Genomic DNA, 17,279 nt, shown 5'->3' on the forward strand with positions numbered 1-17,279 from the left:
AATAGATAAATGAGTTTGGGTAGAATGGTCATTTTTATTAAATTGCCTCGTCCTACCCATGAACAGTTAATGTTCTTCCAATTGTTCAAGTCTAGTTTTAGTTGTGTGGAGAGTGTTTTGTAGTTGTGTTCATATAGTTCCTGTGTTTGTTTCGGGAGATAGATTCCTAAGTATTTTATTTTGTCTAGGGTAATTTTGAATGGGATTTCTCTTTCTAGTTCTTGCTGCTGAGCTGTGTTGGAAATATATAGAAATGCTGATGACTTATGTGGGTTTATTTTGTATCCTGCAACTTTGTTAAAGTTGTTGATTATTTCGATTAGCTTTTTGGTTGAATCTCTAGGATTCTTTAAGTAGACCATCATGTCATCTGCAAAGAGTGATAACTTGGTCTCCTCCTTGCCTATTTTGATGCCTTCAATTTCTTTTTCTTCTCTAATTGCTACTGCTAGTGTTTCTAGTACAATGTCAAATAATAGAGGTGATAATGGGCATCCTTGTTTCACTCCTGATCTTATTGGGAATGCATCTAGTTTATCCCCATTGCAGATGATATTAGTTGGTGGTTTTAGATATATACTGTTTATTATTTTTAGGAACGACTGTTCTACTCCTATGCTTTCTAGTGTTTTTAATAGGAATGGGTGTTGTATTTTATCAAAGGCTTTTCCTGTGTCTATTAAAATAATCATGTGATTTTTGTTGGTTTGCTTGTTGATGTGGTCAATTATGTGGATGGTTTTCCTAATATTGAACCAGCCCTGCATCCCTGTTATAAATCCTACTTGATCATGGTGAATGACTCTTCTGATCACTTCCTGGAGTCTTTTTGCTAGCATTCTATTTAAGATTTTTGCATCTATATTCATTAGGGAGATTGGTCTATAGTTTTCTTTCTCTGTTTTTGGCCTGCCTGGCTTTGGGATCAGAACCATGTTTGTGTCATAAAAGGAATTTGGTAGAACTCCCTCTTTGCTTATTATGTCAAATAGTTTGTATAGTATTGGGGTTAGCTGTTCTTTGAATGTTTGATAGAATTCACTGGTGAATCCGGGGTGTATGGGGTGCTCAGGGAGGGGTAGTATCTCTGGTATGGAGGGCTTGTCGTGCCCTCTTAGGGCAGCTCTCCAGCCTCTGACCCTCACTTGACACCGAGCTCTCACTTGTGGCTCCCAGTAGCTGCTAGCATGCAGCAGTGGCCACACCCTGGGCAAAGGCTTTGACAGGCCAGCTAAACCTTGTGAGGGTAGCCATTGGGTCATTGACCCCTGGTGAACCAGGGCTTTGCTCACCCAACATGTGAAGACTGCTTCGGCTGAACAGATGGAAGAAACCAATAAGAAGGTTCAACGGCTGAGATGGCGACGCAGCAAAGCACTGTGGCGTGCTTAGGGCATGTTGGAGCACAAAGGACAACATGGCCATCCAATGCAGCTGAGGAAGTCTCCAGGTGTAATGATTTTTCATGCCACTGGACCTAGGCTTCCAAAGCTGAGAGAGTGGGACTGTCTCTGCACAACAACTTTTCCACTTAAATCTCCATGTACAAGTGTCTTTGTGCACACACATCTATACACCATAGATGAAAACGCACAAAGACAATCTTCATCCTCCGTTACCGAGAGACTACTACTAACTAACTGGTGAATCCATCAGGCCCTGGGGATTTTTTCTTAGGAAATTTTTGATGGCCTGTTGGATTTCTTTTTCTGATATAGGATTATTTAAGAAATCTATTTCTTCTTCTGTTAGTCTAGGCAATTTATATTTTTTTAAATATTCAATCATATCACCTTGGTTGGTATATTTATTGCCATATAGTTGGGCAAAGTAGTTTTTAATGATTGCCTTAATTTCCTCTTCATTGGAGGTGAGGTCATTTTTTTTCATCCTTGATGCTGTTAATTTGCCTTTCTTCTTTCCTTTTTTTAATTAGATTGATCAGTACTTTGTCTATTTTGTCTGTTTTTTCAAAGTACGAGCTTCTAGTCTTGTTTATTAGTGCAATAGTTCTATCACTTTTGATTTTATTAATTTCTCCCTTAATTTTTAGGAACTCTAGTTTGGTTTTCTTCTGGGGGGTTTTAATTTGTTCTTCTCAAGTTTTTTAATTTGCATTTCTAATTCATTGATCTCTGCCCTCCCTAATTTGTTAATATATGCATTCAGGGATATGAATTTTCCTCTAAGTACTGCTTTGGCTGCATCCCATAAGGTTTGAAAGGATGTCTTACCATTGTCATTTTCCTCAATGAAATTATTAATTGTTTCTATAATTTCTTCTTTAACTAACCAATTTTGGAGTATCATATTATTTAATTTCCAATTAATTTTTGATTTGGCTCTCCATGTACCCATACTGATCAATATTTTTATTGCTTTATGATCTGAAAAGGTTGCATTTATTATTTCTGCTTTTCTGCATTTGAGTGCTATGTTTCTGTGACCTAGTGTATGATCTATTTTTGTGAATGTGCCATGTGGTGCTGAGAAGAAGGTGTATTCCTTTTTGTCCCTATTTATTTTCTCCATATGTCTATTAACTCTATTTTTTCTAAGATTTCATTTACCTCTTTTACCTCTTTCTTATTTATTTTTTGGTTTGATTTATCTAAATTTGATAGTGGTTGGTTCAAGTCTCCCACTAATATGATTTTTCTATTTCCTCCTTCAATTCTCCTAGTTTCTACATTAGAAATTTGGATGCTATTCTGTTTGGTGCATACATGTTGATTAGTGATATTTCCTCATTGTCTATATTCCCTTTTAACAGAATATATTTACCTTCCCTATCCCTTTTGATCAGGTCTATTTGTGCTTTGGCTTTGTCAGATATCATGATTGCAACTCCTGCCTTCTTTCTATCAGTTGAGGCCCAAAAGGTCTTACTCCAACCTTTAATTCTAACCTTGTGAGTGTCAACCCGCCTCATATGTGTTTCTTGAAGACAACAAATGGTAGGGTTTGGGGTTCTAATCCAATCTGCTATTTGTCTACGTTTTATGGGTGAGTTCATCCCATTCACGTTCAAAGTTATGATTGTCATTTGTGGATTCGCTTGCATTTTGATATCTTCTCCTAGTTCTGACCTTTCTTTCCTAGCTATATCCTTTTGAACCAGTGATTTACTTTAAGTCAGTCCCCCTAGTCCCCTCCCTTGATATGCTTCCCTTTCTAGCCCTTCCATTTTTATGCTCCCTTCCCCTCCGCCCTCTCCTTCCCTCCCTTTTTATACTCCCTCCCCCCTCCCCCTCCTTAATTTTCCTTTCTTTCTTGCCCCAATGGATAAGATAGAATTCAGGATCCCACTGGATCTAGATGTTCTTCCCTCTCAGAGTTGATTTCACTGAGAGTAAGGTTTAAGTAATACCACTTCACACTCTCTTCCTCTCCTTCTCATATGAGAGGTCTTCCCCTCCCCTTCCCATGTGTATCTTTGTATGGGAAAGGTTATTCTATTTAGTCCCCCCCCCATTTCTTGAAGTAAGTCTTAGTATTGTCAACGCTTCCCCCCCCTTTTCCTTTCTTTGCCCCCCCTTTCACCAAATCGTCTTGATGCCCCAATCTTTCCCTATACATGATTCTTCTAACTACTCTTATGGTGCATACAATTTTTGAGAGTTACACAATACATTTTCCCCACATATTAATATATATAATTTGATGTAAAAGTAGTCCTTATAGAAGAGAATTTGACTTAAAGAAAAAGATAAGATTTATCTCCTTTTTCCTTTCTTTCATATTTACCTTTTCATGTTTCTCTTGCTTTCTGTGATTGGATATCAAATTTTCCACTAAGTTCTGGTCTTTTCTTAGCAAATGCTGGAAATATTCTATTTTGTTGAATGCCCATACTTTCCCCTGGAAGTATATAGTCAGTTTTTCTGGGTAGTTGATTCTTGGTTGGAGACTCAGCTCTCTTGTCTTTCTAAATATCGTGTTCCATGATTTGCAGTCTCTTAGTATGTTAGCCGCTAAGTCATGTGTGATCCTTATGGGAGCCCCCCCTTTATCTGAAGCTCCTCTTCTTGGCTTCTTGTAGGATTTTCTCCTTTTCTTGGAAGCTCTTGAATTTGGCGATTACATTCCTGGGGGTTGTCTTTTGGGGATTTAGTATAGAGGGTGTTCTATGAACCCTTTCTATTTCTATTTTGCCCCCTTGCTCCAGAACATGTGGGCAATTTTCTTCTATAATCTCCTGTAGTATAGCATCGATGATTTTGTTTATCTCTGGTTTTTCGGGCAGACCAATAATTCTCATGTTGTCTCTTCTTCCCATCTTTTCCAGGTCTGTGACCTTTTCAGTGAGATATTTTGTGTTTTCTTCTAACTCATTAATTTTTTGGTTTTGCTTTATTAATTCTTGCTGTTTTGAATGCTCACTGTCTTCCAGTTGCTTAATTCTGGTCATTAGGGACTGGTTTTGCTTTTCAGCTTTGTCTGCCCTTCTATTAGATGATTCCAGCTCTTTCTCCAATTGTGAAGTCTTTTCTATCAGACTGCTGATCTCTTTCTCCCATTTTTCTTTCCAGAAGGTTTCCATCTTTAGAGTAAACTCCAATTTGAGTTCTTCCAGAGCTTGTGGATAATTTCCATTTTGTGAGGCATGTTTTGATTTTGTTTGGGTTTCATCCTCTTTCTCTTCTTTTCCTTGGGTACTCCCGCCATAAAAGTTTTCAATAGTCACCTTTTTTCCCTTTCTTCCTGGAGGCTTGATTTTGGGCCATGTGAGCCATCCCTTTGGTGGTTTTATTCCCCTTTCCTTTTTGATCTGGGATCTGGGTGATATGGGCGGGTTTTCTGTGAATTTAGGTTGTCTCAGACTAGTTCGTCCCAGCCTCCTAGGTTTCTTAGAGCGCAGGCCCCTTTGCTTAGCACGGCCGTCCCTTTGCTTAGCACAGCCGCCCCTTTGCTCAGCGCAGCCTCTCAGCACAGCCACCCCTTTGCTCAGCGCAGCCTCTCAGCATGGCCTCCCCTTTGATCAGCACAGGATTTTCCTGTGAAACCGCCCTGAGAGGTTGTTTCCTTGCAGTCGTTAGATCCCAAGGACCCTGGTGTGCTCCCCCAGACAGAGACTCTCCTCACTCAATCGCTGTCCCAGTGAGCGCTCTGATACCTTACTCTGGTTTGGTGGGGGATGGGGGGAGAGGGGTGGCTCAGTTCACATTTTTGTGCAAGCTTTTCCTCCTCCTTATAGTGTGGAAATGTTCCAGCCCCACATACCTTCATTTCTGTGGGGTACTGGAGAGTCCCTCTGTTCTTCCAAAGGTGATTTTTATGCTCTTTTGAGGTAGTCTATTTCGTTTGGTGCTGGGGAGAGGAAGCGATTCACATCTAGATTGCAGCCATGTTAACCTGGAAGTCCTCTGGAGGATCAGGGTTTTGTTTTTTTTTTTTTAAGAGAGAGAGAGAGAGAGAGAGAGAGAGAGAGAGAGAGAGAGAGAGAGAGAGAGAGAGTAAAAGAGAAAGAGAGATAATGATGATGATATGAAAACTTAAACCAAAGTGGTAGATGTTTAAGTAGAGAGAATGGGATATATGCCAGAGATCTTGAGGAGATAGAAATGACATTCATTCACAACTGATTAGATATGTAGGAAAAGGAAATAAGAGGAATGGAGTTTGTGAACCTTGGTGACTAGAAGGATGGTTGTGACCTTAATAGTAATAAGGAAATTTGGAAGGAAATTGGGTTTGGGAGGAAAGCTAACAAATTTTGTTTTGGACATGTTTACCTCCATCACATCATTTGAAATTGTTCAATTAGCAGTTCATTATATGGAATTGTAGCTGTGAGAAATAAGGCATAGATAGATAGATAGATAGATAAATAGATAGATAGATAGATAGATAGATTTGGGGATCATCAATATAGAGAAGAACAATTGAATCTTTAGGATTAGATGAAGTCACAAAGGGAAAATTGTAGGAAAGGGAGGGAAATGGGATTCTATTGTTCTCAGCCCTAGTAGGAAAAACAAGCTTCTAAGAACAGAGGTTAAGAAGAGGCTTATTTAGGATTGATGTCATGAAACAATTATGTTTACAGTTATTTGAAAGGGTAACTGGATGTATTCAGAGATAATGTGTTCCCCTTGACTTGAGGTCCTCAAGTAAAAGCTAGATGATCACTCATCAGGTATATGGTAGAGGTGTTTTTTTTGTTTTTTTTTTTTCAGGAATAGATTGGCTTGTGAGTTCTCCTCCAAGTCCAGAGAATTCTTCAAAGAGTTCCTCTTGGTTCACAGCCTCAGAGGATTAGCTCTTTAACAGACCCCTGGGTCTAGCCCCCACTACAGGAAGTACAGAAGCAAGGGAGTTCACAAGGACCAGCTTTAATGAATGAGTGAACTATTTTAAATCCACTTCAAACAAGCCAGGACTCTAGCAGAGTCTACATGTTCATTTCAAGTAGAAGATGACATTCATCCCTGGGTGGAGAATTCAAGATCAGAACCAACAAACTAGGTTCCACCTTCTCACTTTGTATAAAAATTGTTTCAGTTCTTTGCTACCACACACTCCTAAATTGAACTCCTCAAGATCTTTCTTTCAGCCTATTACTGCTTCACTGAGAGAGAATCTCCATAATTTGTTTTTCTTCTATAGAGGAGGATCAAAGGGTGAAGCATAACCATTTGTGTTTCTATTCCTGTCATTTCACTGTAGGAAATTTATTGTCAATATATTCCAGTCCTCTCAAACCAGACATGCCCTTCCATTCCTCAAGAAATGTCTTTTACTTTAATCTAATAATTCTAGTATCTTGACTTTAAAGGGAAATTAGAAGCAGCCTTAATGATCTTTACAGTGCCAAGAATAATTCAACCAGCAGAGATGAAAAGGGCCACACACACCTGGACCATTCTGCTAAAATCAAACTAAGGATTGGAGCTCACCCAGGACACTACAGTTGGTTGTTCATATTGTCACTGGGAAATTGATCAGATAGATTCATAGCCCCCACTTTTTTCCTTTACTTGGTATATATTTCATATTTCATAGCCAAGTGTAACCATCTTTCTCTTTTTCTGTACCTGTATTCAGTAAAACTGAAGCAGAAAACTGCCCTGTTAAGATTCAGGCCAGATATTATAGACCTGGGTTAAATTATTAAGTGATGATAGTTATTAGACAGCAGCAATCAAATCCAAAGAAGCAAATTCATACTTCTAGTGGACATTAGTTTGTCTACTGATGCAAAACTTGGAGGACTCCTTTGTAAGCTGGTGGTTCTGCTGAAAATTAAAACAAAAATTCTTGAAGACCATATGCCCATAATTTGATTTAATGGTTGGATGCAAGCATGTCCCAAAGATCACCCAGCCAAACTGCAAAGCAGGATGGACAGAAATCAGGTTTAGAGGTGGAAGAAAAAATAAAGTCTGAGCATTCCCAACTGACTATGGGATGCCATCAATTATTGCCAGCTCTGCCCTATGTCCTAGAATTTTTTTTTAATTTTAAACATTATTTTATTTGGTCATTTCCAAACATTATTCACTGGAAACAAAGATCATTTTCTTTTCCTCCCTTCCCCCCCTCCCACCACCTTTCCCTCTCCCATAGCCGACGCACGATTCCACTGGTTATCACATGTGTTCTTGACTCAAACCCATTTTCCTGTTGTTGGTATTTGCATTAGAGTGTTCATTTAGAGTCTCTCCTCAGTCATATCCCCTCCAACCCTGAAGTCAAGCAGTTGCTTTTCATCGGTGTTTTTACTCCCACAGTTTATCCTCTGCTTGTGGATAGTATTTTTTAGATCCCTGCAGATTGTTCAGGGACACTGCATTGATACTAATGGAGAAGTCCATCACCTTCGATTCTACCACAGTGTATCAGTCTCTGTGTATAATGTTTTCCTGGTTCTGGTCCTTTCGCTCTGCATCACTTCCTGGAGGTTGTTCCAGTCTCCATGGAATTCCTCCACTTTATTATTCCTTTTTGCACAATAATATTCCATCACCAACATATACCACAATTTGTTCAGCCATTCCCCAATTGATGGGCATCCTATGTCCTAGAAATTTCTACATGGAAACTTGGACTGGAGAAGCCCAAATCATCTTTTAAAAGATAAAATATTTTCATTTTTCTATTGCCTTCATTATAAGATATGTGACTATATTTCTCTTCTGTGCTGGAGAAAACATTTAGGTACTGAGTAAATGAATCACATTCCAGGGTTATGCATTTTTATAGGTTTGTGGATAGAAGAAAAGATTTTAGTATCTTGGCTTTGAAGAGAAATTAGAAGTAGCCTTAATGATCTTTATAGAGCCAAGAATAATTCAACCAGTAGGGTTGAGGATGGCCACACACACCTGGACCATTCTACTAAAGCCAAAATAAGTGATGGAACTCACCCAGGACTCTATCTAGGTTCAGCCACCCAGGGACCAAAGCACAAGGCTCTATTCTTGCAGCCAGACTATTCACTGCTGAAATAATAATACTAAGTGGGAAACTGAAACCCTAAGGAGAGCAACATGCTAACAGAGCCACAGTCTGACTCCAGATCCCAAATGCCAGTCTGCCGCCAGGGGATGCAGTGCCAAGGGGCAGTATGCCAAATTATAACCAGATCTTAGCCCTATGGTCCAAGTATTAAAGATGCCCTGAGATTTGGATGAACCTAACTAATGGAAAACATATGGCAAGTTTTGAGGGTTTTTTTTTTCTTTTTACTCCAGAGTTTCCATTTTTACTTCAGTCAGAGAAGGAGCTCCTGGAGTACAGGATATGAGGCTGCCTGAGGCATGAGATCATGTAGCACTGAATGATGCTTCAAATGTGAACCAAAAAGTAATATTCCAGCTTCTCTAGGTCCAAATGAGGCATCGTCCTGTTGTCTTAAACTGCAAAGTCTGCTCTAGGGTTCAATATTTAAATTCTCTAGCTAACTGATCTGCTTCTTCCTGCTGCCTCTGTGAGCTTAAAATTTGAGAAGTGAAACCTAACATTTCACCTCTGCAGGGAAGGGAAGGAAAGAACAGTTCTCTTTTTGTCTGGTTTGTAGGAGGGTGTTGGAGGGTCTCTGAGACACACACATACCTAGCCTACCATCGCCATCATGAAGATTTTTATGGCTGCTTTCTTTGCTTCGGTACTGTTATGCCCTGGCTGCAGCAGCAAATGGACCACACACACTGCTTGCAAGAATGACAAATTGGAATTGCTTTATCAGAGTTGTGGTGAGGACTTTAAAATCATTCATTTGTGTTTATGGTAAAATTAAGGCTGCTGATAGAGAAGAGAAAATTCTTAGTGGGAGGAGGGGGCAAATATTACCACCGAAACTTCTTTTCCTACTGTCTTATATGGGCCTGGAAAGATGGGAAGGAGAGGAAAAATGAGAGAGAAGGAGGGTTAGGGTTAATGAGAAGGGATGGGGATTTGAACAAAATGAGAGTAGAGGAATAAAAGAAAAGGGAAGAGGAGAGCCAAAGAGCATATAAAGGAAGAATGGAGAGAAAGGAAAAAAAAAACAGAAAGAGAAGAAGAAAAGAGATCCATTTCTTCTTCCAAAGAGGGTAAAAACAGGAGCCTGTAAATTCCTTCCCTATTCACTAACAATTCAAGGACTTAAGTTAGGGCAAGATCTTACCAGATATCAGATCTGGTACTTTCCCCCTGCCTTTGTTGGGAACTCTGAAAAGGTGGAAGGAAATCTCCTCCAGCTTGGCCAGGGTAGAAGGTAGATGAAGAGCCTTTCATTAAATCATTGAAACTTGGTCCTGCCTAAGATGAGAGAATGTATACACAGAGAGCAGGCTGTGAAGGTTTTCTTGGCTCCCTTTAAATTCCTGGTGGAATTTGATTCAAGTAATAAAATTCTAGTGATTCCACCATCCAAAAGACCATGAAGTTGAATCATTTGCAGGATACACAAGACATAGTTAAATCTACCTGGATTTCTTTTCTTTTCTTCTCCTTTTACTCCTCCTCCAAAGAAAAGTAACATTCGGTTGGCTCCAACTCAAGAAAGAAACTATACATGTTAGAATGCTGAAATAATGCTTTCTTTGCTGTCCAACTTCATTGTGGTGTTGTTACTTTGGACTCTTTCACTAGGAAGACAGATGAAACAGGCCCCTGGGTATTTCTTTCTTCTCGTGTACATGAAGGGACAACAAGGCTGAAAACAAATGAGCAAGCCAGAGATTCTTTCTCTAATTTATCCTCATAAAAGAGGTTCTTCTCAGCTTCCTCATCTATAAAATTATATTTTACATATAATTATAGCACCTACCTCGTAAAGTTGTTCTGGGGCCTAAATGAGATAGACAGACACACACAAACAGATAGGTGGAGAGAGAGAGAGAGAGAGAGAGAGAGAGAGAGAGAGAGAGAGAGAGAGAGAGAGAGAGAGAGAGAGAGAGAGAGAGAGAGAGAGAGAAAGAGAGAGAGAGAGAGAGAGAGAGAGAGAGAGAGAGACATAGATAGATAGATGGATAGAAAATATTATCTTAATGTTAACTATCATGATTATTAATCCCGTGATTGTCCTCTCTCCTAGTCTTTGCCTTTTTACTCTCCCCTATGGATTCCAATAAATGCCTTGAAGTATTAGTGGAGAAAGCAATGCCAGCTTCAAACCTCCAACCATAGACAACTACACTTACCAGAATAAATACTTCCTGGCCAACAACAAGATGCAATTGGGAAGCTTCCCCTTGTGTCAGTCAGGATCTTGGCCAGAATATGAGAGCTAAGAGAAAGGAATTCCTTTGGAAAGATGCTTCTTAAGAAACAGGAGGTTTTGCCCAAGTTAATAGATCTGATTTAGTCAGATTTGGCATTGAGGCACAAATTATACTACCCTAATTGACTAGAGTTCCTATAAAGCAAGTAGGGCAAAAGCAAAGAGGATTTGATCATCAAGGCAGATGCCTTGGATTAGGAAGCAAAGGGATTAGGTTTGTTTCCCAGCTTGACTAAATGATACTGTGCTGATTCGTGACCATTTTATCTGGGCTTTTCCATCTTTCTGGTGCTAGAGGCAGTGGCATGGTGAATAGAGCATTGGTGTCAGAATCAGGAAGGTCTGTGTTCCAGACCTCCTCTGATACTGGCTGTGTGACTATTGGTAAGAACCTCTCCGAGAGCCATTTTTCTAAGGCTATAGATTAAAGAATGATTGCAGAGATTGTAATTCCAGTGGTTTTACCACATGATTTGAATGCTGAGGCATGCTTACCCAAAAGACTATTTTATGGAGAACTTTAAAAAGGCAAGCTTTCCCATAATGATCAGAAGAAGCAGTGTAAGGACACTATCAAAGAATATCTCTAAAGAACTTTAGTATTGACTGTGAGACATGGGAAACATCGGCACAGGACTGCCCAGCATGGCATTGTCCACATCAAAGAAGTCACTTTTCTCCATGAGCAAAGCAGAATTGTTGAAGCACAAAGGAAACATAAGCTGCTCAAGTCTAGAGCCACTTCTACTCTAAATGTTCAAAAGGATCATTTGTGCCTGATATGTGGTACTGTCTTCCATTCTCACATTGGTCTGATCAGCTACAGCCGAACACATCCTACCCTGACTCCAAACATTGGAATGTCATTGATTTTCATCAAAAAACAAATGACTACCAACACCACCAAACTGAAGAAAGGATGCTGACTCATATTGATAGAGAGATGTGCAACTCTTCATGACCCATATTTGGGGTTTTCTTGGCAAAAAAGTGGAGTGGCTTGCTATTTCCTTCTCCAGTACATTTTCAGTTGAGGAAATTGGAACAAATAGGTGACTTGGCCAGGGTCACACACAGCTAGTGTCTGAGGCTGGATTTGAATTTAGATCTTCTGACTCCAGGCTTGGAATTTTATCCACTGTGCCTTAGAAAGATACTGTTAAAGTTCACAAAGGTAAGGCAACCAATATTCATTAAGTGCTTGTTATGTGCTGAGGACTAAGGACACTAACACAAGCAGAAATAAAAGCCTTCCCTACCCTAAAGAAGTTTATATTCTAATTGAGGAATAAATCAATAAAAGAGGGCTAAAAGAAGGGGAGGGAAGAGAAGGGACCCAAGAAGGGACTAGGGACAAAGTCTAGAGAAGAAATACACATCAGAGAAGGTATGAATTGTGACCAGTCTGGGCCCATTTCCAAAATGAAGTCCTCAAAGGAACTTACCAATGGTAGAAGAGGATCCTCATTGGTGGATAGATGTTCCAGGATAAAAAGTACCCAGGCACCAAGGGAAGACCCTAGATCTTTTTTTTTTTTTTGGATAAAAAACTTTATAGGTAATACTTCCTCAATCTTATGCTTGCCAAACAAAAATTTTAAAACACCAATATAAGAATTATATTTATGAAGATTAAATTTCATCTTATTAGCTTCTAGAAGCAGTTTGGTATGTTGAATAAGAGTTAGCCTCAGAGTCAGGAAGATGGGTTCAAGCCTCACTTCTTGTGTATTCTGGAAAAGTTGTTTAACCCTGGTGTCAGAGAGATACCATACTGCCTACAACATTTCCTAGTGAAACCTGAACCAGATTAAAATGTAATTGGGAAATATTTAACAAAATTAATAAAAATCCAATAAAACATAGTACATTTTAAAATTAGTCAATATGGAGTCAGCAGGAATCCTTATGTATGGATTAGTGGTCCCTGTTTTAATTTGACTTTGACACCATTGCTCTAGCAACTCTCTAAGATTTTAAGTTACAGAGAGGGTGTTCATTCTGTATTAATAAAAGAAATTTCCTCACCTTGTCTAGGTCCCTATACCACTGAATCACTGGTCTGGTTCTTATTTCTTTTTTATTTTAAATCTTATTTTTCTCTAATTACATATAACAACTATTTTTAACATTCATTTTAAATTTTTTTAGTCCAAATTCTCTTCTTCCTGCTCTTCCTTCTCCATCCCTGACCAGTTCCTCTTTTTTTTTTTAACCCCTACCTTCTGTCTTAGAATAGAAGACAGAAGAGAGGTAAGGGCTAGGCAATAGAAGTTAAGTGGCTTGCCCAGGGTCACACAGCTATTAGGTAGTGTCTGTGATCAGATTTGAACCCAGATTCTACTTCTAATAAATCCTGCAGGGTGTCAGAGTCCTGCTCAGCTATTCTCAACAAACTATCTCAGGATATCTGAATTAAAAGGTTAACTTGAAGGTTTTATTTCCCAGTATTTAGCAAAAAACAAACAAAAAAAAACAATCATAAGTATAGAATCCTAGGTTTAAGGATTGTAACACCACTCCTGAAGAAACTGTTTTGGAGCTGTGACTGTGATTGTGTTTCTCAAAGTTTAGATGATGGCATGCTCTGGCAGCTGGGGCCAGCTGAATGGACTCAGGAAAACTGATTGCTAAATGTTGGTATGAGTATTTATACCTTAGAGGTTAATAAATGCTATAAATCAGCACTTAATTTATTGTTTTGTCGAGTTCTAAATTTAAGGAAGTGATAGGAAAATGTCCAAATAATGCAGATTTAAACTCTACCTAGGTAACAATGTTATAAAATCATAGTTTTAGAACTGGAAAGAACCTCACAGCCAATCCAGTCCAATCCTCTCATTTTACAAATGAGATAGAAACCAAATGAGGTTAAGTGAGTTGCTGGAAGCCACACAGGTTGTGTCTGAGGCAGATTTTTGAACCCAGGTCTTCTGACTCTCAAGCTATTGCAGCATGTTCCACTACAGATATCAGAATCTACTTACAGGTTCCGCATAGATTCCCCAATTCTACCTTCTCCAATTCAGCTCTGTCACTGACTGACTCACTGCATAACCTTGAGAAAGGGATTTCACTTCTCACAGCTCATTTCTTCATTATTAAAAAGGTCCTTTTTTAAGCTTGTTAATCCATAATGAATGTTATGGTGGTTAATGCTACGATGTCATAAAGATCCAGCATGGGAGATAGTCCCCAATAATAGAATTTCCAGGGACAAGAGGAAAAGGTTGTGAGAAATATCAAGACAAAATGGAAATAGGGGCCCAAATCGATTTGGGCTAGACAACAAAGTTATATTAATCTAAGAAGCTTCTAGAAGAAAGGAAGAATCACAGTGTATATTTATATATCACTTTGTGATTACAAAACACATTGAAAACTATAATCTCATTTGATTTGCCTAATTATTCTAGGAGAATAGGAATTGCTACTATTATTGTCACCATTTTACCTCCCTAAGAACCAAAACCCCACAGAGGACAGGACTTTCTGGAACTACTAAAAGAGCTTGTTGCAGAGACAGTTAGGTGGCTCAGTGAATAGAGAGTCAGACTTGGAGATAGAAGGTTCTAGGTTGAAATCTGGACTCAAACACTTCCTAGCTCTGTGACCGTAGGCAAGTGACCCACCCCCCATTGCCTAATCTTTACCATGCATTGGAATTGGCATCTATTCTAAGACAGAAGTAAGAATCTTACAATTTTCTTCATAAAAAGAGAGAGCTTCTAAAAAAATGGCAATAATTATCAGGGATGTATTTGGGGAGTGAAAGTGGGGAGAGGGAGAGTAAAACAGTGACCATGGTTGTTGATAAGGCTAATATGATTGGTAGAGCCATAGTATGGGGCATGGAGTCAGAGAATAAGTCATGAGTAATCAATAAAGGGCAGGAAGAATTTGACAAACTTCCTGATCATGTGTGTATAGCTAATTAACGACTAAGAGCAAAGCATGATTACAGTATTTTTATCTGATCAAAATGTAGGATAGGATAGCATGGGAAAGGGTTTTGTGAAGTTTTAGTGGAAAGTATGGATTTTGAATGCCGTTCACTTCTGTTCCCAAGAGATAAGAAACAAAGGTGAGTGTAAGGTGCCTGCTCTGTATCCCAGGTACTGCTCACAGGGGAAGTTTCCCAACCAATGCAATAGGAAAGAGACCATAACAAGAGTTTTCTGAGGCATCAGACATCTTCTGGTCTGGTTAAAACATTTCCTCTTAAAACCTTAGTTACAACCTACAAAGGGGTTTCACCTTGCAAGAACCTACCATGTGTTACTAGAGTGGGCATCTCCAAGAACACTCACCATAAGTACATGTTGATACAGGGTGAACACTCGAACATTCAGATGAGTCTGTGATCTCTTCAACTGAGGAATTCTCTCCAACTATGCAGACTATAACCATTCATGCTTGCCAATACTGTGCCGTTCTTGTCAGTGGTCTCAAACATTCCCCACTTCGAATCCACCCAATATGTAAATGGTTTTCTTCACTTTCTTCTGATGTTAGGAGGCTATCCATGGAGCTTCCAGGCTATTCTCTTGTCATAGGATCACCTCATCTTCTCTTCCAATTACATAATTCCTTGATGATATCTTTTACTCCTATTCTGTTATTTATATGCTGTAGCCTGCCCACACCTACCATGTACCTTCCATTTTCCTCTGGGTGATATTCATTGTTACTTTTGCAAAAACAATTATATTCAATTTGTCAGAGTAATTTTAGTATTGAAATGTCTTTTTTTTTCTTTCATGGGATGCTCAAGATAACTGAAAAGGCTTTGCAATTTACCTAAAGCAACCCATAATTCTTCCTCCTGTCCAAGTCTGGAACTAACTAACTGTCCTTCTATACTATTTGTCCCAGATGCAGAGACTGATGAGCAAGTTCTATTTTGTAAATGGGTCTGTATCCAAATTCATATCAAAATGTGGGCGAAGGACATTCTTCCTTTACTTGCTCTTTCCTGTGCAGATGGACAGGCCAAACTCCTTTGAATGTTTACAGATACCTCTCAGTTTGCAATGAGTGTTCTGTGACTAGATGAAATCACCACAAAGTCATTCACTAACAAGAACATGTAAAATGCCATCCCATACACAGGGAATTTCTCCTCAACGAGATTTTGGGCTGAATCTCCCCCATCACAATTGCATGTATGCATGATGCATATATATGCATGATGTGATGAATATATATGTATACATATGTGCACATATTGTCTGTCTTTATTTTATGTCTGACCTGATGTTCATTATCAGTGTCATTGAACAGGTTATTTCTATTATATCTATTATATCTTTTAAGAAATCTTTAATGATTTGTTGTGGAAATGGAAACTCCTTGTAGACACACACACACACTACTTTAAGGGTAATACTTGTTCTACTGAATAAATGTGTTTTAATATAATTAAGAAATAATAATCTTTTATTCTCTATAGATTTCAATTAATTATGAAATGGCAAAGATGTGATTCATTGTCAAATATCACCTATAAAGTCTGGCTTCTCCCTTGCTAATACCTTCATTGAATATACACTCGATTCCAGTATAAATGACTTATAAATAGAAGAGTAGGCATATAAGAAGGTATTTTGGCACTGTCTTGGTTTTTGTCATTATTAATAAGATCTGAGATTTCCCCCCCCCCATGCTTTTGGTCTCTTCTACTTCTAATACATTGATTATTGGTCCCTAAATACACTAGTAATTGTACTACCTCAGATTTTCTCCATATATCTTTGGTTTTATACAGCTGCTTTTCCCCAAAGCATTTCTATATCCTCTAAAAGTATATCTGGGACTATGATGTTAGAGAACAAGTGTGGTGATTCCAGCACTCCTAATGTAGAAGGAATTTTAAGATAGCTTTTGCAGATCTTTTTCATTTTTCTTCTATTTGTAATCCTCTTTCTGTGTTTATCCTTGAATTACTTTGGGATGACTTTGCCTTGTTGGATATCTTGCTATGTAATTTTTCTTTAAACTCATTTTACTCTCCACTGCTCCTCTCTGCTTTAGGAGAGAATAGTACTCCTAATCATTTATCAATATTTTTGCATGAGTTTACATTCTAACTCAGTATTGCTTTGGCAATATCTCACTCCATCTACCAAGAGTCAGATATTTATTAATATAAGATGCTTTCTCGGCTATTTAAGTCTCCTTGCTGTGGCTATTAATTTCTATTGAATTTATAAAACCCCAGACAAAATTATTCTAATTCATATGAGTATCATTTCTGTTCACTGTTTCTTTTTCAAAACATTTTAAATTATTTGTTTAAATAGTCCAGGGTTAAGTTGTTTCAATTATATGCTACATATTTTTCTAATTATTCTGGTTTTACTAATTCTGATCTGTATTACAGGGTTGGTTTGGGTATAATGGAGAAAGAGTAGATGATCCCAGAAAGTAGAAGGAGGGTGAGATGGATTCCCTCCTTCACTCTTCTTCAAATATGTCTCTCCACTAACCCTGCCTTTACTCTCCTCTAATAACTGATTAATGGGTGAACCTTTTCCCTTGGGGAAAGAGAGAGAAATCTGCTCTCTCCCCC

The 17,279-nt window shown here is 38.5% G+C and overlaps 1 protein-coding gene across 1 annotated transcript in view; it reads left to right on the forward strand.

Moving 5' to 3' along the window:
* The first annotated feature begins 8,969 nt into the window (after positions 1-8,969).
* LY86 (lymphocyte antigen 86) overlaps positions 8,970-17,279 on the forward strand; it is a 145,555-nt gene continuing 137,245 nt past the window's right edge. The window contains exon 1 of the mRNA XM_056823391.1: positions 8,970-9,197. Coding sequence (XP_056679369.1) covers positions 9,077-9,197 — 121 coding nt within the window. The 5' untranslated portion in view covers positions 8,970-9,076. The remainder of the gene's footprint in view (positions 9,198-17,279) is intronic.

The sequence above is a fragment of the Monodelphis domestica genome, chromosome 3 (genome assembly GCF_027887165.1).
Source record: "Monodelphis domestica isolate mMonDom1 chromosome 3, mMonDom1.pri, whole genome shotgun sequence".
Taxonomy (NCBI): domain Eukaryota; kingdom Metazoa; phylum Chordata; class Mammalia; order Didelphimorphia; family Didelphidae; genus Monodelphis; species Monodelphis domestica.